Raw genomic sequence first — 27,960 nt, 5'->3', positions numbered from 1 at the left:
CCATCAAGTTCTTTATCAATGAAAAGTTTATTGAAATAATAACTACAAAACTACATGAGTACAATGAAGGCAATGATTAACAATGAATAACTGAAAGCGGACTTCGTGCGACCAGGTAGAATCAGTGACTCGTATCTCTGTCAGAGGTTCACCCGTTAAACTACATTTGAATAGATTAATGTACCGTTCAACAGTTGAGAGTTTAAGAAGCACCAGGAAAGGTTGTGAAGCAATTTAAATATTTATTCTAATTTTATGGAGACCTTAGTTTTGGTCTAAAGTTAATCAACGCTTATTGAATTCCTAATTTGCTCATTAGTAACAGAATCAAGCATCTAATCATGAAGCTAACATCAATTCCTGCAAACACATGAACATGTTTTACCTGCTGGTTCTGATGGACAGATGAAGTTGCTCTGGTGGGAGTGGTAGCAGCTTCTGTTTGGGCCTCGGCCCTTTTTGGACTGCATCGGTTCTTTGGAGCTCGCCCATGTGGCTCGGAGCGATCTTCTCCATCTCTCTCTCTCTCAGCATGTCGCTAGGTCATCGCACCAATCAGGAGAAAAGCGTCAGACCTGAGAGCGACCTGTGTCTTGTTTGTTGTCTTATAGACTTCTATCCAGGGGTCCAGTGTCACTGGTGTGAAGAGCTGACCACTCCCATTTGTAAACCTTTCTCATTAGATTATTTTGTCCTTTTCATAGGATTAGAGTTCATAATGCTCACTTCACATATTTAATACTTTCATATTTGAAGATCTGGCTGTTTTAGGTGCAGAACGGTACCAAACACTTGATTTCTACCACTGAATAAAACCTGATCTATTGAATAAAAAAAGAATGAAACAATCCCACAATAAAATAGATGCAAACCTTTATTCCTATCACAATGGATACATACATGTGTCTATATATGCATGTGTATAATTGTATCCAAAGGAAATGAGTGAAATAACATAAAATCAACGCAGGTCAGTGCGGATGAGAAGTCGACACCTTGACAAAGCCTCATGTTCATCGAACTCATCATGTTAAAGCACAACTTCCTCTTAATAAAACATGTTAGCTCAGCATAACATATCAATGAAAGTACATTTTATTTTGCAATCAACATCAGTCCGTGTCTGTGAGTCTGCTCCTTATCCCTGGTCAGGAATGTGTGATGGCCATAAAAACAGAAATCTGTTACAGAAATCTGAATATTCTGTAATAATGTATTGCAGTTGTAGTCATCTACATCTGCTACACTAGTTCACATTACATGTCTTACTTGACTTACTCAGCCTGTATACTTTTATATATTATGCTATATTGTGCAATATCTTCTGTAGCTCTGGAGGAAACTTTGTCAAGGCAAGATTACTCCTGATGATGTCATCACTCAGCGTTAATCATCATCATAACCTCTGTTTAGGCCTGGAGTCTCCAGCTTTATAACAGAAAGCCTGCGTTACAAGCTGGAGGCGTGGAGTTTGCATAAACGTATAACACCTGTCAAATCCTCTAAAGTAATTACTATTGAGGATTTCCATGTTTTGCTGTCGGGTTGTTTCTATTTAGGGTTCATTTGATATATTTTGCGTGTTCTCTAAATTAGGCTGCAGAATGAAGGTGCTAGATAAATGGAACAAAAACTCCCACTTACTTGAATACATGTAGGCTACTTCATTACTCACTTCTGGTATTCACATTAGTAACAGTAGGTAGCCACTGATTTCAGATGTTTTCAGCCTATTAATTAGGCTCAGTGGTTATCAGCCTTGATATTCTATTTTATTCTATTCTATTATTCTATTATTCTATTATTGATATCTATTAACACCTCACACCACATTGTAAAAGTGAAACTTAAAAGCAAAAGGAACACGTCGTAAAACTGAGGTCAGTGTTGTCTTCTTTATTCTACCAACTGTGTGTAGATGATAAAATCTCCAAGTCTGTCCCTTCTGACCTACATCTATAAGACCGCTGATAACAGCCATTTAGTAGGCTGAAAGCATTCCGACCGGTGAGTGTGATGTTAGTAATGTTATGGAAGAGCTGTAAGGTTGCAGCTTTTTTTTTACTATTCATTAGTGGTGTTACATTTGCAAACAATCCAGTTATTGTGAACGGCTCTGTTTAATATGAAGGGAACCAAGTCATACTTGGAGAGAGATGTTCTTTTTAATAATGTGTCCAGATTGCCCTGCACTAGATCTACTCCCCTTTACAGAAACAGTGAGAAGCAGCCGGTCACAAGAGACAGACTCGTAGGTCCTGTCACGGTGTGGTGAATGTCACGGTGTGGTGAAGGTGAGGACCCAAATGCAGTTCACTGGATGATGTTAACAAAAAACGAGCTTTATTGAAAACAAAGCCGAAGCTAACAAGGTACAAAAATACAACGTAACACACGAGCAGGACACGAGCAGGACACGAGCAGGACACGAGCAGGACACGAGCAGGACACGAGCAGGACACGAGCAGGACACGAGCAGGACACGAGCAGGACACGAGCAGGACACGAGCACACTGGGGCAGACAGGGATAAATACACAAACACCAAACGAGGGAACAAGACACAGCTGGGGAGAAAGGCAGAAACACAAGGGCAGAGTAAATGGACACAGTAGGAACACATTAACAATCAGAAGGGGAGGGTAAAGACACAGACAGGAAGTACCACTAGAAATATAACAAGGGGGAGTGAACACTTCAACATACAACAGGACACCAAAGAACAAGCAGATTGTTACAGGTCCTTTTTTTCTATTTCTATAATACTTAATATTGTTCAGAAGTTGGATGTAGTATGGGCCTTTTGCACCAAGGATTATTATTTTGATAAGTTCTTTTACGATTTGTTCTTTAAAAAATGTTTTCCAGATAATTGTTTATTTATCTGATTTGTACTTTATTGTACATATATTTTTCTTTATTGTGCTAAATAAAGGTTTTCTAATATTTAATGTTGCATAAATTGCACTCGATGCACGGTGAAATTCAAAGTAGTAAATTCCCTGACAAAGCCAGGGATATTCATGGCACCTTGTGTAATGTGTAATGTTAACAATGCAGATCATTGGCATTGGGTAATGCAGTGCTGCTAAACTAGTCCACACATGCAAAATAAAATGATATTTGTGGGGATGTCTACATTTGAATCTTATCTCTTATCATCCTCGTGATTATTTTTTTTATTTCAGATCTGTGCAGCCAGAAGATGGAGTCATGAGCTCAGCAATGTTTGGTCCCTCGGTTCATTAGGTTCATGATGCACACAAGGGCACGTTTCTCTGCTGATTTGTATTTGAGTTAGAGTACAAGTACAATTACAAGTAGCCGACAAGTTTTCCTAAACAAAAGCATTGCCGAGATAATAAATAATTGGCTTTAGAAGTGGTAAAAACTAAAGAATAAAAAATATAAAATAACTGAAACGCATACTCCGCTGAGGATTTTATTTTGAAAGTTTTAGTATGGGTGGGCGGGTGCGTGCACTTGGCATCTCCAAGCAGTTGCGCTGTCGACGCGCATCTGGAGAGCGGGTTCGATCTGAATTTGAAACAAATTGCCTCCTCCGGCAGCACGCGGAATAAATTATATAATATTAATTGTTCCCCTGTGTCCACTTGTTGACATGTCCGCAGCCAATTCTATTTTACTCATCTGATGTGTTGGAGTCACAGACAAAGTGTGAAGTAAAGACTGAACGGGGAGGCTACGGCAGCTCTAACAATTGGATGAGAGCTGGAAACATCTGCAGCGCCTGGTTCGGAGTGCGTAAAGTGAAGCAGTAGCTGAATGGCTTTGTAACGCTCGTCCTGGTTAAAACATCCCAGGAATGAAGCAAAGCAATCCGTGTGCACCGCTGGCTCCTGGGACATGGTAGGAAAACATTTGTCGTCATTTAAAATAATCTGGAACCGTTTATAATCGAGCAGGAATACTCAAATCCATCAGACAGGAATGCATCAGATGAAATTTTCCTCAGAGGAGTTGCGTTCTCTCCCACCAAGACCCCCGATTTTACCTGCAGCTTCACCAAAGAGACGGTTTGTCAAGTTGGGAAGGAAGACAAGTGATGGATCTCAGCAGTGAGTATGAACGACTCTTTTACACTTTGTACAAATGCATTTTAAGAGAGTTATGATGACTAGAAAAGTATTATGTGTCACTTTTGTTTTGCTTTTAATTTTTTTTAAATTACGTTATTTTCTTTTTATGCTTTTAAAAATGTATTTATAAATACCTGTCAGTCTAGTCTTTTTTTAATGTACCTCAGCTGTAATGGGTTATGGAGATTGGAGAATGATTTGATGGAATAAAATGCAAAAATCAAACACTAAACTCTTAAAAGCACATTTTAAATCATATATGGGTTTTTTTTAACAAGCCTACACAACAAAACCAATTAAATCGTCAGATCTGTGTGATGTATTGAAATCACTAAACTACTGACAATCTGCTCATGTGCCAACATATTACATTCCACTTCCTGTTGTTTTACCACAGATTTGAACCAAATCCTAAATCTTTTATATCCAAGTGTTGGCGTAACTGCAGAGAACCTTTGAACCATAGTGATAAGAAGCTTACAGGCCTGGTCAGAAATACAACAACACTTCATTATTTCATTAATGTACTGAGAACTGGGGGACGCATGGTGAAGGAGACTGGACGGCATTGTGCTGGGGACAGACATGTATGTATGGTGCATTGTAGCATACATGATGGAGGTTTTGGGGAGTAATCCTCATGTATTGTCTAAATGCCTGTATGTTTTGTGCACATTTTCTGCTAATCGTCTTTCTTACCTTCTTTTTTCTCATGTTCACTTTACTTTCTCTTTTGCTGTTGCATCAACTGTAGTTGTAAATTCTGTTCTTCTGTCTTCTGTCTTTATCACTTTTACATCATCACTCCTTTAATTTCTCTCATCTTTGAACAATGTATCTCCATTCTCCCCATCCTTCTGTTCAGATGATGGTGAGAAACTCTGTTGGTCCCTATAGAGAACCCTCCTGCCTCTCTTACTGGAAAAGGTTCAGATCAGCTGTTAGGGATTCAGCGTCTTGATCAAGGACTCTCCTCATCCTTCTCCTCTGTTCATCAGATCGGCTTCATCCACCGGCAGTTCATCCACCAGCAGATCAGCCGAGGGTGTGGCCGTCACACAGCCCAGCAAGAGCCGCATCCGTCGCCAAACTAACCGCCTCTCAGGTGTCTTCCTCCGTGGCTCCGCCTCCAACACAGGCTCCATGGCACTGACAGCGGGCATCAGGTCCTCACTGTCCATCCCAGCCAGGAAGGGAAGCAGTACGTCACAATGACTTTTTATATATATATTTATACTGTAGGCCATAAGGTTGCCAGTGTTATTTGTTCCATTTTAACATTAATAAATCATTGCTGCATTCATTTTGAGATTTTAAAGGAGCATCCTGTTTTAGTTTGTGAATACAGTTGCTTTATGTCTGACGTGGCTCTGAAGGAATAAATAAATAACCCTGATGATAACACCAGAGGCCACACATTTATAACAAAAGGCCTCCATTACTTAGTGGGGATATGGACTTGGATGTGGCGTTTAGCTGGCATGGAAGGGTTTTACAAAGAGATGCTTTGGGTGGATTATAGGAAACCAAGCATTTTTGGAGCTTGAACCATTCTTAAGGCTAAAAGCATGTTGTGATTGTCTTTTCTATTGAGTTTATGGTAAATGGTAAATCTTCCATACATACTAATGAACCACAACTGAGACCCAGCATTTAAAACATCTTCCCTTTGTTGTCATGTCTTGTGATGCAGTGATCTGTGCAGATGCTTTAAGAGCGGATGACCCATCTGAGCTGTCCAATCAGATAACTGCTCCAGGAATCCTGAAGATCTTTGGAAATGAAATCTGTGAGGGAGCTCACTATAAGAGCGTGCTGGCCACCACACACTCTAGTGCAAAAGAGCTAGTCAAAGAGGCCCTTGAACGGTAAGGCCATGTGTTATCTGTGTATGTGTGTGTGCGCCTGCTTGCCATATGTGTCTGCTTTGTATGTGTGAGTTATATTATGTCCATCCACATGCTTCCTCTGCTGTAATGTACCTCTGTGCTACATCATTTGTATATAAAAGCAGTCAAAACAGTCCTTGATGCACAAAACTTTGGCGGTTGATGAAAGGAGAGAATTTTCATTTTGTTGGGATTAATATATTTCAGATGAACCAAATTGACCGTTGTTCTGTTTATTATAATTGTAGTGCAGTGCGCACAGCATGTGTGTATGTGTCTGAGCGTGTGCCAAAAAGTTTATTTAGTAGTTCTGAAAGGTCTAGAGCAAACCACAAATTTGTGTGAAAGAAAGCCAGTGTCGGCAAGGGCTCTAAGGCGGCCTCGAAGGAGAGTGAATGTCTGTCAGTCTTTGCTTGTGTTTCAGCCAAAAGCATAATGGAATGATTAATACAAGTGGTATTCAGCTTGTAGAGGAAAGAGTAAATCATTTTTCTTTTCCCTCAGTAAAAGTTTACACTGTAGCAGTGACATTTAGCTATATCATTACTAGATCTCTTATTCAGTAATATGTTAGCACAATACATTTAGCAAACAGCAAGATTATTCTCTTGATATGTTCATTCCTATATTTTACTCAGGTCTAGTGGAATATCCATGATAAGGGAATCATTATGAGTATTAGTTGAATAAACTACTAAAACATCCCTCCATCTGTCAGCATATTTGCATATTGAAGTGTTTTACATTAAAGCTGCTCTAATCAAATTGTATATATTAATAATGGATTAAATGACAATGTGAAATATCAGTTCTCCTCGGCTCTATGGAGCATTTTAGCGTCTTTTAGCTCATTACAGGCCATAACTTTACTGTCCTGCTTCACCCTCACTTACAGCAGCAGGCAGCTCTTTTCCTCGTAAGAAAGCACTGATAAAAAAGTACCAAATGGCACACAGATAACATTAGCGATTAGCTGGTGAACATAGTGGCATATATAACTGCTATATGAGACAGACATTTCCTGTAAAGAGTTGGTTAAGACCAAACCAGAGCTAAAAGTAAAGTGAATATTGGAAGTATGGTGGCTAGAAAAATGAATGAAAATGAATGCTAATCGTCTGCTGGATGTGTAAATAGGCAATTGTTTGCCATTACGTTCACTGTATCATCTTAGTGGTAATACAAATAAATGTCAAATAAAAAATAGACTAATACAAGTTTAAACCGAATCTATGTAACTTTTACAGAATGGGCTAATAATAGATGTGGTGTAACAGTATCACGAGATGGGACATAAACTCAGTTGGATTTTGCTAACATTATCAAAACAATATTGCTAACATTAACTACTATATATACTATATATACTATACCAGACCAAAGACTGTACTCATTAAGTGTATTGAATTCAGCAACACTGCGTGTGACAGCCTTTTTTTCTTTGAAAATTACAACGTTTTTTGTAGCCCCTATGTTTTGAAATGTTATGTACTTATTGCTGCTTTCGAATTATTTTAAATTTATGGAATATGTAGTTAATGTATGTCGAAAAATTAGATAATGTCATTGAAAATTGGTTCAGTCAATATTGCTTAGTAGAAGTAGAAGTGTGCGTTGAAATAACAAATAACTTATAGGGGCTTTAAAGGTGCAATGTGTAAGATATGGCAGAATGTAAATTTAAAACATTTAACAATAACATTATCAACAGTGTTGACGTTAAACACGTCTCTGTGTTGTGTTGCAGAGATATCTACTGAAGTTAGCATGCTAACAGCTAGCTGCGCTCCGTCCAGTCTGTAATACCGCTTGTTCCTCTAGAGGTGATAGTGAGTCACTGTAGCTGCAGTCTGCCTCAGTACAGAGGGAGAAGAAGCACAGCTGCCCCGTCTGGCTTGTCAATAATACATCCACAGTCCGTGTCTGTTTTATAGTTTGTTTATTAGATGAGATTCAAAGTGGCAGAAACGAAAAAAAGACTTACACTATCACCTCGTCCTCACAGCGGCCAGGAAGCTGTTTTGCCGGGCGTAGCTTCAATCAGTAGGAAGATATCAGGAAGATACCAGAAGTTTGTAGGAGTACTGAATACACTTTGTCCAGTTTTATCCTTTAAATTATAATATTTAACAATGTCATCTAGGTATGGTCTGGGCAAGGAGGAGGCAGAGTCCTATGTTCTGTGTGACACCATCGGCTCCACTGGAGATCATCGGTGGAGGACAGAAGGGTTCCGAGTTGTGAGCGACAATGAGAAGCCCCTCCTCCTGCAGTCACTATGGAAACCCAGAGAAGGCCTGGCGAGACGGTTCGAAATCCAGAGGAGAAGCTTAGTCGAGGAGAAGACCTCCAAAGACAAAGACACCATCACTGCGGGTACGCTGTCTGATTTTAACCTCAGGGTTCAGTACCACATCCTTATTCAGGGTGTCTACATGTCCTGGAATAAAAGTTTGTGCCATTAAATGTATTATTGTAGTATTAAATCCAGTTTTTCAGTTCTCACAGTAAAAATGTGGTTTGTTGTTGGCATGCTGTTTTTCCAGTAAAAATCAGCCAAGCCACACAGACCAAACTATATTTTAATAGGTCTACGATTTCTTTTTTTTCTTTCTTTTCATTATATTTTACAAATGTATACTTTCATTAAAAAGGTCAGAGAAACTTTTAATTTAAATGAACAATGCAGACAGTGTGTGATTCAATTAAACTTCTTCCAGTGACACACCCTTTCTTTACAACACTTTTAACATAATGCCATAAAAGCTTTTCACAGCCAGTGATCTTATTCATTGATATTTACAAAGTATGAAGCAGCAGAATAATACCCAGAACTTTCCATGGCACTGTAAACGTGCAGGGCGGACCACTCACTATCATTCCCACTGCAGGCCCCAGCTGTGGTTGACACAGCTGTGGTCATGGTGTAAGAGTGCGTCCTGTTTTGTGTTTTGCTTTTATGAATGGCACAGCTCATGATAGCCTTCTATCAGTGTCAGCTTGTGGATGCCTGCTGAGTGGGTGAACTTTTTAGTTCCATGAGTTCTGTCTTTCTTTCCACTGAGGTCTGTTTCCTGTATGGGGCTTCTCCGTGTTGACTCTGGCATAAACACACGATGTCCAAATGGCCGAACACACACAGGCTAACACACACCTCACAGTACCTCCGGAAGAAAACGGGTGTTGTCCTATCACCACATTCCATTACTCATGTGTTTTAATGTATTTATGTTGCAGCTCAATGTACACATTTTAAGAGCAGTGTTCAATCTAATTCCCAACTGTGTTATTTGTTTATTCAATCTCCCTGTTAGGTATAAATGCCCAGGCTCGAAAGCTGCAGAAGAGCCGCTCCAGAGTGACCTCCACCCTTATAGAGAGGACCAATGGGAGAGGTTACAAACTGTGGAGGAGCAAAAGTGAGATGGACCTCATAGATTCTGATACAGAGACCAAACAGGACACAGATCATGATCAATGTCAAAAGGATCGAAGCAGTAGTCTGAATCAAACCTCAGAGCAAAGTTACGAGCACTCAAAAACAAGCCCAGAACAGAATCACATTCACAGCCTTGCAGCTCCCGCAGAAGGGGACGGTGGGTCACAGGCCAAAACAGAGACCCTCTGTCCATCGAGGCTGAGAGGCGAGCGGGAAGGAGAGGAGTCAGAGAGGGAGGAGACGGAGAGCAGCGACGATAGCACCACACAGTACTCCATTCACCCTCCTCACGACTGTCCATACCTGCTGTTGCTCCAGGGCTGCAGCCTTGCACAGGTATCTCATTTAGACACACACTCTGGAATAGGGTTGGGAAGTTGGGGGAGCAATTTTGGTCGCCCCTGTTTCTGGAAGTAAAAGTCCCATAGATTTTTCCTATAGATAATGACTCACAGTTAGAGCTCTTCTCTGGCTCGGATTGGCATGAAACTCCTAGTTGAATCATCAGTCCAGATGTAAAACTACATTAGAAATTATTTGGTTCCTATTTAATCAAAGGTTCAAGCTTGTTTACATAAACATTACAGGCTGGTGTTTGAGGTGCATTTCAGCAAGTAACATCCCTAAATACTAAAAATGTGGTTATGTGTGCCACTACCTACCGGTGGGTCGAAGCTAAAATATTGTTGAGAAAACATCAAATATAATATGCAGCTTTAATCAATTCACTTCTAAACTCTGGGTCAATAGTGAGTGAATTCAGCCACTATTCTCCGTGGTTACGACAAAGTGTTTAGAATTTGCTGCCACTCTGATTAGTGCCTGGCTCATGGGTATTGTAGTATTCAGTATGTCAAGCCAAATTACGGACAAAATATGATTTCTCAGAAATAAGGTTGAAACCATTTAAAATGGTGGCCATAACATAAACCTATCAGATTGTTACATCTTCTGCAAGAGTCTAGTGTTTCTATGTATGTAAAAATGTGTATATTGTTGAAAGAAATCTTTTAAATTGGCATGCAGAATGGAGAAGAACACTTACGGAAACAGTGACCCCACAACTCTATAGTCTAATGACATCATCAACAGCAAGTCGTCCATTTTTGGAGGATACCAACTGTCACCTGTACATGTCACCACCCATCTAGCTAGGTAGTCTCAACCCAAGTCTCAAATGTGTCATGTGATTACTTATGGTAGCTACTAAGGATCTTGGCGTGACTGTTTCTACACGGTTAAGAGTGCGATCCGCTGGCTGCTTACTGTTAGTGTCAAAAACAAACTTCTAAGCTAACACAAAACAGTGAAAAAGATTCAAAAGATGAAATGTTGCAGTATACAGTATACAGTCAGACACAATTGTAGGCTACATGTATTTCATTTAGCTAGATACTGGTAGATTATGCATAGTAGCCAATGTTTTGTTATCATTCAATCAGCATAACATTAGCTAGTTTACCTTTGTCTGGATGATAGTGTAGTTACCATTTGGCTTGTAGATCTAAAGGTCCTGTACCCACCTGTTTGTAGATTAGACAATCAAAAGACTTAAAATGTTTGCATTTCTGACTGATGTAGGCGCTAACGCCAAACACCAGATAGGCGCCAACATCAGTGACCATATTGTTAATGGGTGGCAAGCTGTCAAGGTCCTTTGACCATTATATTATATAAATGGTAAGGATTGATATCATTAACTAACTCCAATTTTGTAAATTGCTTTGTCTTTCATTCTTACTTTTTACTGATGATGAAGGATTGACAGCTGACAGCTAACAAATGACTGGTGACAAAAAATGACAACTACTATCTACTAAGTTATCCACCCCAGAAAGGCAAATGTTGTATTTAAAGAGTTTGGCTAGCGACATTTGCATATTTTAGGCAGCTATTACGGTTTTCTCGTTTTTAAACGAGTCAGCTGTAAACATTAAAAAGTCAGCCGGATGTTGCTTTTTTAACCAATTCATAACATTAGTTTACTTAGCTAGCTAGCTATATCTAATCAAATCTGCCAGTCATCATTCTAGCCACTTAAATCAGTGGTCGTCTGCTAAAAATTAGAAGCTGCTTTTGTCTCCCTCTCTGTAAAATGCAGGACCCGTTGTTTCAAAAATTATTTTTAAAAAGCTGTTATTGTTATTGTAAACTGCATACGCTTGATAGACGAAGCTACAGTAACTAAGAGGAGTGGGGTTTAGCAAATGGTAAATGTTACCTCTCGAGCACCTCTTACATAAATTACTCACATGCTCGAGGCCAGAGAATCGTTATGTGAGAGGTCAGTAAACAGTACGTAGAAAAGCTGTGTGTCAAAACACTGATCAGGAAACAGAAAAAGACAACCCTGGCTGCTTCCTGACTGATTACACAAGATTTTAATGCAGGCACACACAGGGAGGATAATTCTAACATAGCCTACTGCCATGATTTTGACTCAAAATTGTTTTCCCAAAAGGCCTATCACATAATCATCTTCCAGAGAAATACTATTGTGAACAAGTTTTAGGGAGTTTATTTGTGAATTAATTCAGCTGGTTAAATCTTTCCTGTTGGAAAAGACCAGCATCACAAGGGCAATACCAAACATAATAACCCCTGCCCATTGTGCTTGCCACTGATTAATAAAAGATTGTTTGTCTAATCAGGCTTGGATCAAGACTATAATTCTAATACCTCCACATGATCCGACTGCTTTCATTGAGAAAGACTGTTGTTACGTAGCCGGTGGTGGAAGTATTACTAACACACCAAAACTAAAAGAGAGGTAATATTAGACTTAGATTCGTCAGGTGGCCGGAAACATGAATGCTAATGAATGCTAACGTTGCTCCGTGTCTGCTGGGTGTGTAAACAGTCAACTGTTTTCTAACCCCAAAACACAAACGATAGTAGGCATATCAACTTCATAAGATTGGAAGGTCAATGCTGTGTTTACAACCTGTTGCGCAGCCCACAATCGATTAATTGTTTGGTTTATAACATGTCAGAAAACAGTGAAAAATGTCCATCCCCGTTTCTCCAAGGTCCAAGGTAATGTCTTTAAATTTCCTGTCTGTCCAAAATCCAAAGATATTATTATTATTATTTTTAATAAGATATGAAACAGAGAAAATCTGGACATCTTCATATTTGAGAGGCTGAAAGCAACATTTTCTGTAAATTTTGCATGAAAAATGACTTTAACGATTTATTTATTATTCTGTCAATTGACTAATCAATTAGTCGTCTCATCATTGCAGCTCTACCCACAACTGACAAAAAATGCATTCAAGGCAGGATTAAGTGCAGTTTTTACGTTAATGTAGGCCAGCTAGTTTTTTTTACTGTTCATTTGGAATAGACGAGAAACAGAAGAGAGGTGAGCTGGCTGGTTAGGATAAGCACGTCTGAACCAACAAAGAAGAAAAGAACGGCACCTACAGGAGCATATCAATAGAAAAGCTAAATGAGAATATGTTACAGTACTTGACACAATGAGTGTGAGCAAAAAATTAAAGAATGGAGAATACCCACTCAGTTGATTGTGTGGTAACTTGTCATTTTGCTCTGCACTCAGGACTTCGTCATCTACCTACTTGTTGGGCCAAACATTGTATTTGGTCGGCAAATTGATCAAGAAGACGAGTCGAAACCTGACGTCCTTCTCTTTGACACTGACATCCTCCCGAAACACTGCTATTTCCATCGCCATGGCGCTGGCAGCCCCACCCTGCTCTGCCCTTGTCAGAAAGCCATGGTCACGAGAAATGGCGAAGTGCTGAGTAAAGAAGTGCAGCTTAACCCTGGTGATGTCATTGGGTTGGGAGAGCGCTACCTGTTTCTTTTCAAGGATCCCTTTGCTTTGACACACAAGGTAAGAGTGAGATGCAGAAGATAAAGGAAGGTGAGGTCAGATTGCACATGTGCAAAGTATCTACTGTATTTGTTCTGTCTTTTTTCCAAATTCTTAAAGTGAGAACATATCCACATACGTATAAATCGTGCTTCATGCTTCATTCTTCTTTCTTTGTTCTGGAAATGAAGGATGTGTACACTGCGGCTCCTGACTCCAGCATGGCTGCTGTCCCCTGGATGCTGGGTCACCCCACTTCTGCTACTACAACAAGCCATATTAAAGAAATAATCCTCTGCAACACCTGCATCACAACCTGCACTGACCTCAATAGATCAAGCAGCAAACAGTCCCTAAACACAGGCCTGCCCTTTTTAAAATCACCCGAGTGTCTGAGCCTGGAGTATGAGAGTGAGGATGAGGATCACATTATCAAGGAAATAGTTGCTATGGGAAGGACCAGCGACAAAGGCAGACCACCACTGACTGTGGCATTTCTGCTGTGTCAGTGTGTTCAGTATTCATCCATGTGTCTTCATACCTCGGATCTGCGCAGGCTGCTGTTGCTTATTGCAAATGGAGTTCAGAGGGCCATGTGGGTGAGTTGTAGCGCTGCAACGATTAGACTGTAAAATACATTAAGTCAAGTGATAATCGATCAAGTAATTTTTCATTTAAAAATGGCAGAAAATGCATTTTCAGCCTCTCAAATATGGAGATTTCCTGCTTTTCTCTGTTTTATATCACATTAAAGTGAATATTTTTGGGTTTCAGACATTTAAAGACATCACTATTTTCTGACTTTTTATAGACTAAACGATTAATCGATAATGAAAATATTCCTCAGTTGCAGCCCTCGTGTGGGGAAAACATGCTATAGGATGTGTGCTACATTAGTTTTTAATTAATTATTACTAAATTGTATAATTTGGGAATATAGCTACAGCATTACAGCACAATAGAAACTAAAATGATAATGTTAGCAACAGAGGTAACAAACTTGCTGTTTTGCCATTAATTGACAGTTAGCCAGCCCTGCCATCTGAAGGACTGTTGGCCTCTTTATTCAATGAAATGATGAGAACAAAATGCCAGCGGGGAGCAGACAGCCCAGTATGGAGAAAATAGACAGAAGCTCTGGGAGCTATTGCGACTGATTAGCGCAAGTATGTTCACGGCTCGCTAGCGTGTCCATGGTCAGCTCGCCAGCTGCAGTTGTTCACCAGCTAGGCCTGATGGTAGTCACTATGTCACAAGATTACACCTACACTCTCAGCATTTACTATCGTACGGACGGATTTCTGAACCGTGCCCTAAGATTCACAATCCGAGCAATAAGAAAGTAGCAACAAAGAATTGCTGCTAATTGTTCATTTTAGTTCCCGAAAAACATCCAAAAAAACACTGACACTTGATTTATCACCTGCTACTGTTTTTTAAATATAATTTCAAATTTGGTGTTGTCTAGGAAGAAGAGACACATTTTATAAAATAAAACCAAGGCATTAACAGAGATAGTATTCTTTATAATAATGTCTGTGCTATGATTTATGGCTGTTACTTACCATAGAAAAAGGTTCAAATTCAAATTAAATTAAATTATATTAATGCTAAGTTAATATTAAGGCTAAACACACATCTCTAGCAAGTACTACCTGTTCCTATTTTACCTGATGTAAGATAGGCTATCAAGGGGCTGGAACTTGTCTGTTTTATTCATAGAGCTTAAAGTAAACACAGAAATCATAGGGAGGGAATGGGACAGGTTAACATCTGTGTTCCGCTAACAGAAAGGGCTTTAAAACATGCCTATTGGATGTTTGGTTAAGACATCGCTGCCGATTATTATAAGTATGGTGGTGTTTATTATGGAAAAATTTCTACGACCCAGACAGAAGGGTACCACGATGAAATCATGCACACGAATCTGAAGGCACGGATTTACACTTTGTTTCCTACAATGTGACTCCAGAGGGGCTGCATACTATTGGCAGTTACAAAGTTTTAACTATAAACAAAAAATGCTCTGTTTTCATTAAAGCCACTGAGGATTATAGGATGTCTCCTCTTAAAACTCACAATCAAGACTTATGGTATCTTCTTGCCATCTTCAAATTTCTATAAATGAAGGTTGTTGTTATAAAATTACATTTTCATGTTATCATTGCAAATGCTTTCTTTTGTTGTCATACAGGAGCACACTAAGGACATAGCTGCAGTTAAACCTGGAGTGTAAGCATACCTTGGTTTTCTTCAGCACTCACTTAACTTATATTAAAATTCAGAGACTAATCTGCAGATCCCTTCTCCTGTATTGCAGAACCAGTATCAATGGAGAAAACTCAACCCTGGAGGACCTCCAGGCTCTCAGCCAGCATGAGGTTATCTCAGGACTGCGCCCCCTGGTGGTGTGGATGTCCAACAGTCTGGAGCTGCTGCAGTTCATCCAGTACCAGCTGCCTCTTATTCTACAGTGGAGAACCCAAAAAGAGCAGGGACATGAAGAGGAAGAAGGAAGGGAAGATGACGAGAACAAGGAGGGGGAGAATTTGGGTTAGTCACCTATTAAGCTTCAAATGTGATACAATGAAAAAGTAAATCTGCTCGACCTACTTCAGATTAAATCATGAACACACAGATTTATTTTTCCTGCTTAAAGTAATTTCTGATTTAGGGTTGTAGACATCTATGCACACATAATGTTAACACATAATATTCTGTGTTAAGTAATTCAGTACATTTACTCTAGTACCGTACTCAGTTACAGGTGGATCAGGTTTAAAGTTAAGACCAAATGCAGAAATGTTTACTACTCAGTACTCAGTACTACTTTTCTTCATCTTCAAAAAAAGACAGCAAAGTAATGAAATATTAGAATATTACTGGTAAAAGGAATCCAACCAAAGAAAATGTTTCTATCTCACCGATAAAAGGTTTAATGTTGCCTGGTGAAACAAAAACACTGGAGCTACACCTATATCATTTATGTTTATGCATGTGATTTCAGCCCTGTTGGAGTTACGTCTGTCCTGTGTCCGTCCAGCCAGTGAGGAGACAATGGCTGTCCTGGAGGAGGTCATGATGCTCGCCTTCCAGCAGTGTGTGTACTACATCACCAAGGTGAGAGGATGACCCAGCACATACCTGTAGCATACACAGAATTCAAATAGACGTACCGTATTGTATGTAAATAGTACTACATTGTCTTAGGAAGCTAAACATCTACCTTACATTAGTCAATAAGGAACTGTTTCGGGCCAAAGGAGAAGTGTCAAGGCAGGCTTGTTGAGCGGCTCCATCTGTTCCTCTCACTGATGATTATGAGGTGTCATTTAAGAAAAGGAAAATAATCAGAGACGGGCTGAGAATAAAGAGCCCAGTGAGCCTCACTGACAGCTTACTTACACACCAACCAGCGACACTCCCAGACCACACTGGGGGCATTATGACATGGGAGAGAGACAGGACACCAAGGGCTGTGTGTGTGTGTGTGTGTGTGTGTGTGTGTGTGTGTGTGTGTGTGTGTGTGTGTGTGTGTGTGTGTGTGTGTGTGTGTGTGTGTGTGTGTGTGTGTGTGGTGTGTTTGTGTTGGGGAGGATGAAGGAATCAAGCTAGGGATCTCCAAGCTCTGCCAAGGAAGCTTTACATGGCAACCTATAATATTTTAGCACAAGGCATGTTCAACTTTAAAAAGACTGAACTGAGATTTTTTTTTTAAATGGCAGCCGGCAAAACTATGCCGTACACCACACGTTACAATTTACAAAGTGCAGACGTTCCTCTGTTTGCTTGCCAATGAAAGGATTCACAGAGTCTCCGGTTTACACAGAAGTCTCAAGATGCATCGCTACAGCGAACACTGAGGCGGTAATATTCACAGTGGAAAATGAAATTCTGGTAGAGCCGTACCATGCGGTGGCTTAAGTAACCAGGAACAGTTGCTTCTCAGCAAGTACAAGCTGCACAAGGCAAGCTCTTTGCACTGATCAATATTTTCATATTTCTTGGAACAAAGGATCGAATGATTGCGTGTAATGTGAGAGGGGTCACTCCTACTGTTAGAGAAAGATCACTCCACTCTGCAGAGCTGTCTTACTCTCATCACCGTTTTCCAGATTGCCCAGCACCAACAGCAGACACGCATAGTTAGTGACTAGCTGATGAACATAGTGCAGCATTTAGCAGCAGAAGAATCAGATATTTCACTCAGGAGTTGGTGGAGACCAAAACAGAGCTAAAAGGAGACTTGGATTTATACTGGACCGCCAAGGAGGTTAAGTTTCATTTGTCAGCAGGATTAGGGAAAAACAACTCGTCCGATTTTCATGAAACCTATTGTAAGAGTGAGGCAGAGAAGGAACCCATTAGACTTTGGATTGGATCCAAATCAGATACGCAAATAATCTTTTACTTTCGTTACCATTGCGAGATAGGGTGTGACCTTGCTGGCGGTCTGTGCTCTCAGAGTGCCGTTGTAGTTATAATCTATTTGTTGGGTGGGCAGAGACACAACTCCAAAAGAAAGATAATGTTATTAATGTCTGTTCGATGTGTAATTAGAGAACTGATTACTAACATTTCAGCCATGACAGCACAAGTCAATATTGCACGTACAAGATGTTCCACTGCCACCAAGTGGCCAAAGATAATAATTAAAACTACTTTTATTTGTTTTATTCTAGTAATTTAAACTTTGTAGATGTACTATTTGCGGAAATTTCTTCTATGGTCACAAACAATAATTATTCTAGTTTAATAATAAGTGATGAATAATTTGATCAAAACTCCAGTCAACATTTATTCCCTGTGTAGTTAAATAACATAGCTTTACATGTTGTATTTGATTGTGCAAAGTCTGTTTCATGCTTTATTCTCACAGAGTGTTATTTGGAAAAAGAGAAAATGCTATTTTATTGTCGTCACAATTCATTTGTGTTCAGTTTCACTGAAGCACCACACCCATTACATGGAAGCGTGCCGGGAAAGTTTCAGACAAATTCCCAGTTGAGCTGTGTGGGTGTGGGCAAAAATACCATCCAAAAAAATAATAATGTGGAGACTGGCCTACTTACTCCTCCAGTCAGTAGCTGAACTAGGAATCATAGCTGATAGCTGAGCTGCACGTGCACATCTCTCGTGCACAAACTCACCAATGTCCTGGATGTTCTAAACAGCAAGGCCCGACGTAAAAGGAAGCATGTCAAGTGTTCACACATCAGAGGTCAGCAGCAGCCGTCCCAAGGTCTCACAGGTCAAGCCTGTTGGGATTCAGACAGACTTTGTGCCTGTAGGTTCAATGAATCTGCTATATCAGTTTCCCATGCAGGAAATATGAAATTGTATCTCCAAAGAGGAAACTATAGGAATTCCTGAAAAGTTGCTGTCGTGCAAGTTTTAGACAGCACATTTTTTGCTCAGTGCAGGAGGATGTGGTTATCTAACTACCTGCCCCAGACAGCATGTACTGTATTTCTCTCGGCAAGTCTGCCTGATGAACGAAAATTACTTCCAGATGTGGTTTGACAGTAAATCCAGAAATAATCTAGAAATATAATACAGTATGTTCATGAAGATTTAACTGGCAGGTTCTCATTTAAAAGTGACATTCACATGTTCCATTACAGTTCCTCTGTCCTGATCACTAGCCAGGGAGGCTGGTTGGGTACAAGCTGATTTGTCTTATAATATTAACTTCATTAAAGTAAACCTTTGTTTCAGTTTTCCCAAAAAGCAGTTTTATTTTCTTGTCAATGTCAAAATTAAGTATATACATGCATAATAAACAAGAGTTTGGCCCTGAATCATATCCAAAGATTTTCATTAGAGGAGGAAATAAACTGTGTGATATGTTGGTATCGAACATACGATGATTTAAGAGTCAACTTTCCATGAAACAACACAGACAAAGACAAATAAAATATATCTGGTGTGCAGATGATCAATAAGTGTAGTTGTTAGTTATACTGTTGATTTTAAGTCTGCAAATTATATTTCTAGACTTTTTATTGTATTGTTTGAAAATGTATTCACAGAAAAAAACTGAGTGCTTTGAGCTAAATGCTAATGTCAGCATGCTAACACGCTGATGTTTAGCCAGTAATGTTAACCATGTTTCCCATCTTTTAGTGTGTTAGCATGTTAACATTTGCTAATTACAGTAGCAGGACTGTACGGAATGGTTTGAAGCTTCAAGGCTTCATTCATGAATCAACATTCGTATGCTGTGCAGGTTTTTTTGTTTTGCATATTCATTCTGTTTAAACCAGATTCCAGTGGGGCTGCATAGTAGTTAGCCGTGGGGTGAATGGGTTCCGGGAGGCTATGCTAACTCCATTTACACAAAATATATATATATATATATACACACACAAGTTATATTCATTAAAGAATTGATTCAGTAAATAATCAAATTGAGAAATTAGTTTGAGTTTGAGTTCAATTTTTATTTTTATTTTTTAGTGTGACATTTGAAGCTTAATTCAAAAAACCTCAATAGAAGCTTGGACTGTAAACAAAAATGACATTAGCTACAGCTCTACTAATTAGCAGTAAACACAAAGTGCAGCTGAGGTTTTGTTTTGCAGGTATATTGTCATAAACCAGAGTGTTGGATAAAATGAACAAACATTAAAAAGCTTCTGATGGCACCAGAGGAAATCTAAGTGGATCACCAAAGTCAGTAGGATTTATCATCGTGTCTGTTGATCTCTGTAGGATTGTGATGGACTGACACATCAACTGCCACACAGACTGTATTAAAACATAGTATTGGTGACCACGGAGAGCCAGAGGGAACAGAACACAGCTTGATGCAGCTGAGAGTTACCAGATGCTGGCTGTGATGCACAATTGTTTTGCATGCTGAACAAAAGAGGAGGAATTCCGTGTTTCATTTCAGTGTGGATAAAGATCTCTACAAAAAGAAATAGTCTCCATTTCTCTTGTCAATCCAGGCGTGTCCTGTCATCCATCATGACTGTCAATTCACAGCAAGCTCCCATCCACATCTTTCCTGCACTGACAGACCAGATTTGTGAGGAATGTGATGGAGTCACCAGCGTCAAGCTGAGGAGTAATCTGGCTAAGGCCTAATGATTTACTCTAGTGTGTATCCTTTCCCTTGACTGGAGCAGTGAACATAGTGATTTATGTCAGCGTTGATTTCAGTGTCTGACCCAGAGTTCAGTTTGTATTAATGTTCCAGGGTGTAAACAAGGCAAACATCAGAAGACTGAGCTGAACTTCATCGTCTTCTGCTTCTAGCTCACCTTTTTATTTAACCTCCCATCAAACAAGACACAACGTGAACTAACCCCTCTATGCTATGGTGTAACATTGCACTATATGTCTGTTTATTTTGGGGTATTTCATGCTCATCCGTCCGATGTGAGGGTAATTGCTCTGGGATGGAAAACAAAGGGCGCCACTGGTGAGCAGCTATTCTAACTAAAGACATGTCATGATAAATACAGATGCAATTTAACACTCTTGTGGGCAGACGCTGTGTTTACTTGTCCTACACAATGAATGCACAAATAGGCAGACAACACAGTATACACACTTTATGTTTTGACTCTGGAATAATGCGTGCCAATGATGCATGTGGTAATGGCAGAATGAATTCTCCTCCGGCTTGGCTCCGCTGAGCGTCATTTTCCAACCAGAAACACTGCAAAATTATTTGGCTTAATGTTCACCCTTTTTTCCATTGTCTCATGTGTGATGGGAGCCGTGGCTGTTGTGTTCTGCTGTTCATGTTCAGCCTGCTCTGGCTGCGGGGCCTTACAGTACATGTAAAACGATCTGCTCAGGGTGGATTCCTTCAGAACTCTTCACTCAGCAGTCCTGTTGCAGCGGCATGCCAAGCCCACATGAGCCATATTCAGCTTTTTAGGAATGTGGATCCACGGCCGGCGCTGGCCTCGGAAGCTTGGTGGGTGTAAGAGTGAGATTGGAGGGGAAGGGGGATGTCTGTGTACAATTAGCCCGAACAAAGCTATCGTTGTCCGGGCTCGCCCTCAGGAGCAGTGAGGACCGTTGGCTGCAAAGGAGGAAATGTTAAAAACTTTCTCTAATATCTGTCTAATCTTATATCATCTATGTTGTAGTGCGAGAAGAGACAGACATGCAGAGGCAATATGGGTGGTCTGAAATCTGGGTTGGAGGGTTACATGTTTTAGTTACTCCCAGTGATCAGAACATCCACCACACAACGTTAACTGTTCCAACCTCAAATCGAGCCACAGGAATTGTCAACAATCTTTGGTTCCACATGGATGAGTGATTTACTCTCATGCTGATCTGCACAGTTCCCTTCATTCAACTGATTCTGTCTCATCAGGTCCTCTACCCCGTCCTGCCGGGCCTTCTGGATTGCAACCCGTTCAGGGAGAGTCCTCACCTGCAGGTGACTGGCGAGAGCGCTCAGGTCCCGGGTAGTGCTGGACTGCAGGTACCTGGTGAGATCCAGCATCTTATGGATGTTCTGACCGACACCTGGAGACTACTGTCTGACTGTCAGCTCCACCCAGAGATTTCCTCACAGCTTATTGGCTACCTCTTCTACTTCATCAACGCATCCCTGTTCAACTCACTCATGGAGAGAGGTACCAGTGCACGAGTGTCCACATACTTCTAAACTCACTCACTCGCCCACGTTTCCTGCTGATAATTCTTTGTAACATGACCTTTGAGGTATGTCAAGTATGTCTATACAGACAGACAGACAGACAGACAGACAGACAGACAGACAGACAGACAGACAGACAGACTATTCTAGGTTTTATGGAATCGCGACACTGCTCCCTAGTGGGCGTTAAGTGACATGGCAGCCACTGCAGAACCTACTCCTCTCCTTTGTGATACTACTCAACTATAAGGACTGACACATGCAGAATGCATAATGAACCTTAAAGAAAGTATTGTTGCTGTAGAATTGCATCATTCAGGGTTTTTGCAAAGACCATTTTTTTACATCTCAAACCTGTTTATGGCACTCAGCCGGCCTGAAGACATGAGTCTTTAAAAAGTAATAGTGAATTTGTTGGGGACTACTTTCAGCTGTGGATTAATACACATGTTATTTAGTGCGCTAGAAACAGAGTCATAGACTTATAATAAACTACAGTATATTGCTTGTGTTCATGGTACTGCCACACGTTGCCGCTGGATACACACACAATACTTGTTAGTATTGCTGGTATAAATTCATTGTTGATTTTGCTTTTTTCCTGGGATTCATTGACGACGAGAATAACAGAATAATGCCAGAATAATCCTTCATTTTTGCTTTGATTGTTGTTTTGCTGTGTCAGTTCTACAAATGATGGGCACCCTGTTTACCTGTCAAACCTGTATTACCTCTCTTTCATACAAAGGCAGATGTCAGATTTCAATGAAAACAGATTCTCTGGAATACTGGAGTTTACAAATGTATCACAGAAACATTATAACTTCCTGGCGGAACTGGAAAAACAAGGAATACAGCGCGTATTGTTGCTGTTGACCTAGAAGCTCAGAAACCCAAGTAAAGGAACAAAGAATTGATTTTAAAGGTGACCTCCCCCCAATTTGTACACAGGCTCTGAGCCAGGTTTCTACCACTGGTCCAGAGGCGTACGAATGCAAGCCAATCTGGACTTGCTCCTGGACTGGGCCCACACAGCTGGACTGGGGGAACTGGCCTTGGAGCACACACACACACTCTCGTCAGCTATCAATCTGCTGGCTTCACCCAGAAAGAATTTACTGCAGGTACAAATCACACACACTACACTTTCAGCACAGTTGGGTTTATTTAACTATAAATAATCACTAGAGACATAACAAGAGAAAAATGATATTGGTTTCAAATCTGAAGTATAAGTTCTGCATAACATACACAACAGTCAAAGTTACAATTCTGAATACAATGTTTTAGTGTTATTTATTAAGAGTTTAACTGTTGAGGACTGTGTGGGTGTAGTTTGATCATTTTAGACTGTATATATACATCTCTAATATCTTTATATACAGTCTGTGGTCACAGCCCTGCACTTATGAATCCTGGAGTAAATGTATTTAAAGAGTGTGTTGCAAATAATCTTTTGTTTTATTACATATTACACTTATTTACATTTTTTTAAAGGGGAATGTGCAGCAGGACTTCCTGTGCTCTGTACTATGTGGTAATACGTTTAAACCATAACACTGTACGGTTTGAGGTTTGCATGCACAATTCCCATGATCCTCAGTTGGTACAGGGCTGCGGTCAGCTGACACATATTTAGAAGACATTTCAAGAAATCATGCAGACTTTGATCCAAGAGCTCAAAGTTTATACAGATATGCTCCTTGTGAAGTGAACCTCACGTCCGTGTGAAGGACCGCAGAAAGAGCTTATGGATAAACAATGTAGTCAGTTTGTCCAATAGAGCCGCACAGTCAACACTACAACATAGCTTGTACACATCGGGTTTGTGTTCCAGGCATTGTCACAGTGCCAATACCATCATTGATTCCTAATTCAAAATCTCCTTTTCCTGCCATTAATTTAAGAGGACAGTTAGGATCTAACTGTACTTATGTAAGTTATGTCATCATCTTTAGGACATTAAAGCCTTTCGTCATCCGAGTAATCGGAACAGATTTCCGTTGAGCTGATATCATTTGTTCCATTGACATTAAGTCACTGTGCAGGTACAATAATTTCCCATCAGAGAAAAATGATCTTTCAAATAAATATTTCCTTAAAGATTCATTGTACATATCAGGGAAAATGTTAAAGCTGATTACCGTTTAAATAGTTCAATATTCGTACTTTAAAGGTAAAGTATTGAATCAGTAATAATAATAATAATAATAATAATAATTATTATTATTATTATTATTATTATTATTATATAATAATAATAATAATAATAATAATAATAATACATTTTATTTGGAGGTAATAGTGGTAAGTCTGATGCTTGCACAGAACTAAAGCAGCAAGGTCATTCATATTGTGTGTGTGTGTGTGTGTGTGTGTGTGTGTGTGTGTGTGTGTGTGTGTGTGTGTGTGTGTGCGTGTGTGCGTGTGTGCGTGTGTGTGTGTGTGTGTGTGTGTGTGTGTGTGCGTGTGTGCGTGTGTGTGTAGACATCTTGGGTGTCTTTGCGGTCGCACTACCCCGCCCTGAGTCCGGCCCAGCTGAACCACCTGCTGAGTCTTTACAGCCCGGCATCTCCCTGCAGACACACCTGGACTCCGTCTGTTCAGGACCAGGCTGCAGCACACGAAACTGGTGAGAGGTCAACAATATGTCAATAGGATAATCCGCAAGACTCACATGAAGATCTTGTTAATATAATGCCATTTTCTTTACCTCAGCTGATATCCTGGAGAATTTTGACACCCACCATCCTCTGGTGCTGCCAGACGGGGATTACCAGTTCCAGCTGAGCAGGCAGGTAACAGATTCAGCCCTGAAGGAACAGCTGGACCGGCTCAAAGAGTTCATGTCCACCCTTTCTAACTCGCAGTCTGATGAGTCCACAGCTCCCGAGGAGCAAAAGGTAAAACATTCATTCCTTTTGATTTTTACATAGCTATACTGAACAATATAAATAATATCATCAATGTAAGATTCACTCTTGGCCAAGGTGGCATATTGGTAAAGCAGACTTCACACAGCTCCCTCTGGAGACACAAAAGGCTTTATACAACTTGTTTCCCAGATGCAGTACTACTCCCCAAAACCTGTAAACAGACTTTGATGTGTAGAATTGGTGGCTTTCCCCTTTAGAGTATGCCAATTTTCAAATGTGGTTTTCTAATTGACCCAAACGAGTGCAGGGTCCAGTTTGGATGATAACTCAGCCTCCGGTATTGCTGCTTGCAGCTTTCTTTTAAGAACCTCTAACTCATACACCTCCTCACTCGACACCATGCGTCCGTGGGTCCTCAGCAATACACCCGCCAAGTCCACCGAATGAACGGTTGTCAAGACACTCAAAGGACATACAGACGGACAAAGAGTCCTTCCAGTTAGATTGTTCTATTTGTATTTCAGGTTGGTAGCATTCCCAAAAAATGGACTGAGATGGATATCTTTCCAAAAGCCAGTCTGGAAACCTTGGATACATCGCCGGTTGAGATGGTCATGTCTCAGGCTATTGTCCGTGACCACCGGTCCCCTTCTACTACCGTTGGTGTCTTACCTCCATCACCCTCATCCCCTCCCTGTCCATCCTCCACCCAACACCTGGATGAGTTCAGCTCCTGTGGTGCCCTCCTTTTGTCCCAGAAGCTAAGAAATCTGGAGCTGCAGACCGGAGGTACCAGTGAGATGAGGAGGTCAGCTCTGGATCCCTCGTGTCTCCTCACCCCACCCAACACCCCCCACACGATAGATCCTGTTGATTTGGGGAAGGCAGACCAGGATAAATGGATGACGGGTGACAGTGAGACACTTCCCTGGTCCACTGGTGTAGATGCACATGATGAAGGTACAGCATAGAACTGCATCACCATTCATGGTTGTCTTCTGGTTGTCGGCAGTAAAATAAAAAACTAAACATGTGCTTTATTTTCTCCTTAGGTGGATTAGTGTCTGAATGTCTGGCTGCTCTAAAAGTAGACCGTTTGAAGTCAGATTGCCCCAGGATGGAAAGCTTTGTTGAACTGAGAGAGGAAGTGGAGGAGGAGGACGACCACTATGATGACAATAATGACGAGGTGTTTAGCTTGGAGCTGGAGCGAGGTGAAAGGGGACTTGGTCTTGCCCTGGTTGACACAAGGGTGAGTGAAAAAGATGAAGACCTCACAATTTAGAGTTAAACCTCTGTTCTCTCTGTCCTGCTGTGATTAAAGACATGTAACAACATCATTCTGCAACATGGGGTTGCCGTTGTAGTCAAAACCTGACAAGACAAAGCTCAACAAGCAGTAATGCATTCCTGTTGTGCAATTCTTTCAACATTGCATCAGGATGAATTTCAACAGCAGCAAGAGTTTTCCATCTGGTAGTGCAGGTTCACACAGGAACCAACCCAGAAGATGAAGAATAAGCAAACATGGATCAACTGGAAAAACTATGCTTTTCATTTTATGTGAGATTACAAAGTTGCAGCGGACTACAACGTAGAACTCAGATTGTAAAAGTGGTTATACCACAATGTAAAAAAAACTGTGACGAGTAAAAGTCCTGCATTCAAAATGAGTATTAGCATTAAAATGTAAAAGTAAAAGTAATCATAATGCAGAATGAACCCTTTCAGAATAATATATATTATTATTGTTGATGCATTATTGTGTTCATCCATTTCATGTTGCAGCTGGTAAAGGAGGATCTTATTTATTTGTACTATATATACTGTTGGGGAGTTTGTGAATTTTACCAAGCGATCAATAAAGTTTATCTTAACCTATAATAATACATGATACATTATTTTTTGATTACATTTTGTATTATTATTCTGCAACCTCAAAGTAACTAAAGTAATCAAATAAATGTAGTGCAGTTAAAAGTACAATATTTGCCTCTGAATTGTTGAGGAGTAGAAGTATAAAGTAGCAGGAAATGGAAATACTCAAGTAACAGTAGCTCAAAATTGTACTTAAATACAGAACTTGAGTAAAATGCTTTCCACCACTGTCCGTGACATGTTGAGCTCATTCCCCAGGACACCTCATTGAGGGTGAAAGGCATCTTCATCCGTGCAGTGGTCCCAGACTCTCCTGCAGCTCGCTGTGAGAAGCTGCTACCAGGAGACAGGATCCTGGCTGTTAACGGAGTCACTCTGCTTGGACTGGACTACCAGAGGTAGGAATGATTCAAATCTAATACAAATATAACAAAATCTCATTTGGATAACAGGCTGTTATTGTTTTTTTTACATGTCTTCCACCTGTGTGTCTCTGTGTTGTGTCTGTTAGTGGAAAGGAGCTGATCCAGTCATCAGGGGACAGACTAAGGTTACTGGTGGCCAGATCTGACTGGATGGCTCGGGCTGTACAGACTGAATGCTGACGGCGTTTATTTACTGCTTCATTTAACCAAGACTCTTAATTCACCACGAGCGCACTTAAAGATGACTGTAAGAGCTTGTTCAACACTCAAGTTCAGGACATGTACTAGGCTATGGGTGTTTTGGAGACAACAATGCACTATAAAGTGAGCTCTGTCCCGGTTGTATTGAGCACCAGGTTTTAGCGTTTTCATTTACATTGTAATATCATGATATATTGATGTGTATATGTGAGGCTGTGTTCGAGTGAAAACAGCATTTCTGATTTCAAACTGAGAAGACTTTGACGTTCTAAATTGGTTTGTTATGGTTGGGTTGAAACATCACTGTTGTGAACACTAAAGTCTTATCCTGCCCCTATTTGAAGCAGTATATTTAAACTCTAAAGCCAGTGGCAGAAGAATATTTCTACGACTGAAGCCTTCCGTACAATCACCCTGCACGCCACCACTAGAAGGAGCTGAACGCTTCAATGAGGAAACATCAGAAGTTTCACCCCATTGTAAAGATGGTCTGATATAGCTGACAAAATGACATCACTGCAACATGGCCATTTGTCAAAAAAACAAGCACCAAATAAGGTGTTATCTCAATGCTATTCTTGATTTTTGTTTTTTTTAATTCCTCATCTGGATAAATGATTTGATATGATGGTTGTTACATGTTGTTGTTAAATGCTAGTCTGAATGATAAACACCATAAAAACATA

The 27,960-nt window shown here is 40.3% G+C and overlaps 1 protein-coding gene across 1 annotated transcript; it reads left to right on the top strand.

Moving 5' to 3' along the window:
• The first annotated feature begins 3,865 nt into the window (after positions 1-3,865).
• On the top strand, positions 3,866-27,960 carry radil2b (Ras association and DIL domains 2b). Its single transcript, XM_029455871.1, has 18 exons — positions 3,866-4,078; positions 5,098-5,300; positions 5,793-5,967; positions 8,132-8,364; positions 9,303-9,763; positions 12,990-13,286; positions 13,457-13,864; positions 15,460-15,497; positions 15,586-15,818; positions 16,273-16,385; positions 21,607-21,871; positions 22,846-23,018; positions 24,382-24,526; positions 24,613-24,797; positions 25,295-25,730; positions 25,823-26,022; positions 26,907-27,046; positions 27,160-27,960. The coding sequence occupies exons 1-18, from the start codon at positions 3,951-3,953 to the stop codon at positions 27,251-27,253; spliced, it is 3,927 nt and encodes a 1,308-aa protein (XP_029311731.1). The 5' UTR covers positions 3,866-3,950; the 3' UTR covers positions 27,254-27,960.

The sequence above is a fragment of the Cottoperca gobio genome, chromosome 19 (genome assembly GCF_900634415.1).
Source record: "Cottoperca gobio chromosome 19, fCotGob3.1, whole genome shotgun sequence".
NCBI classification, from domain to species: domain Eukaryota; kingdom Metazoa; phylum Chordata; class Actinopteri; order Perciformes; family Bovichtidae; genus Cottoperca; species Cottoperca gobio.
This window is presented reverse-complemented; position numbering and strand designations above follow the sequence as displayed.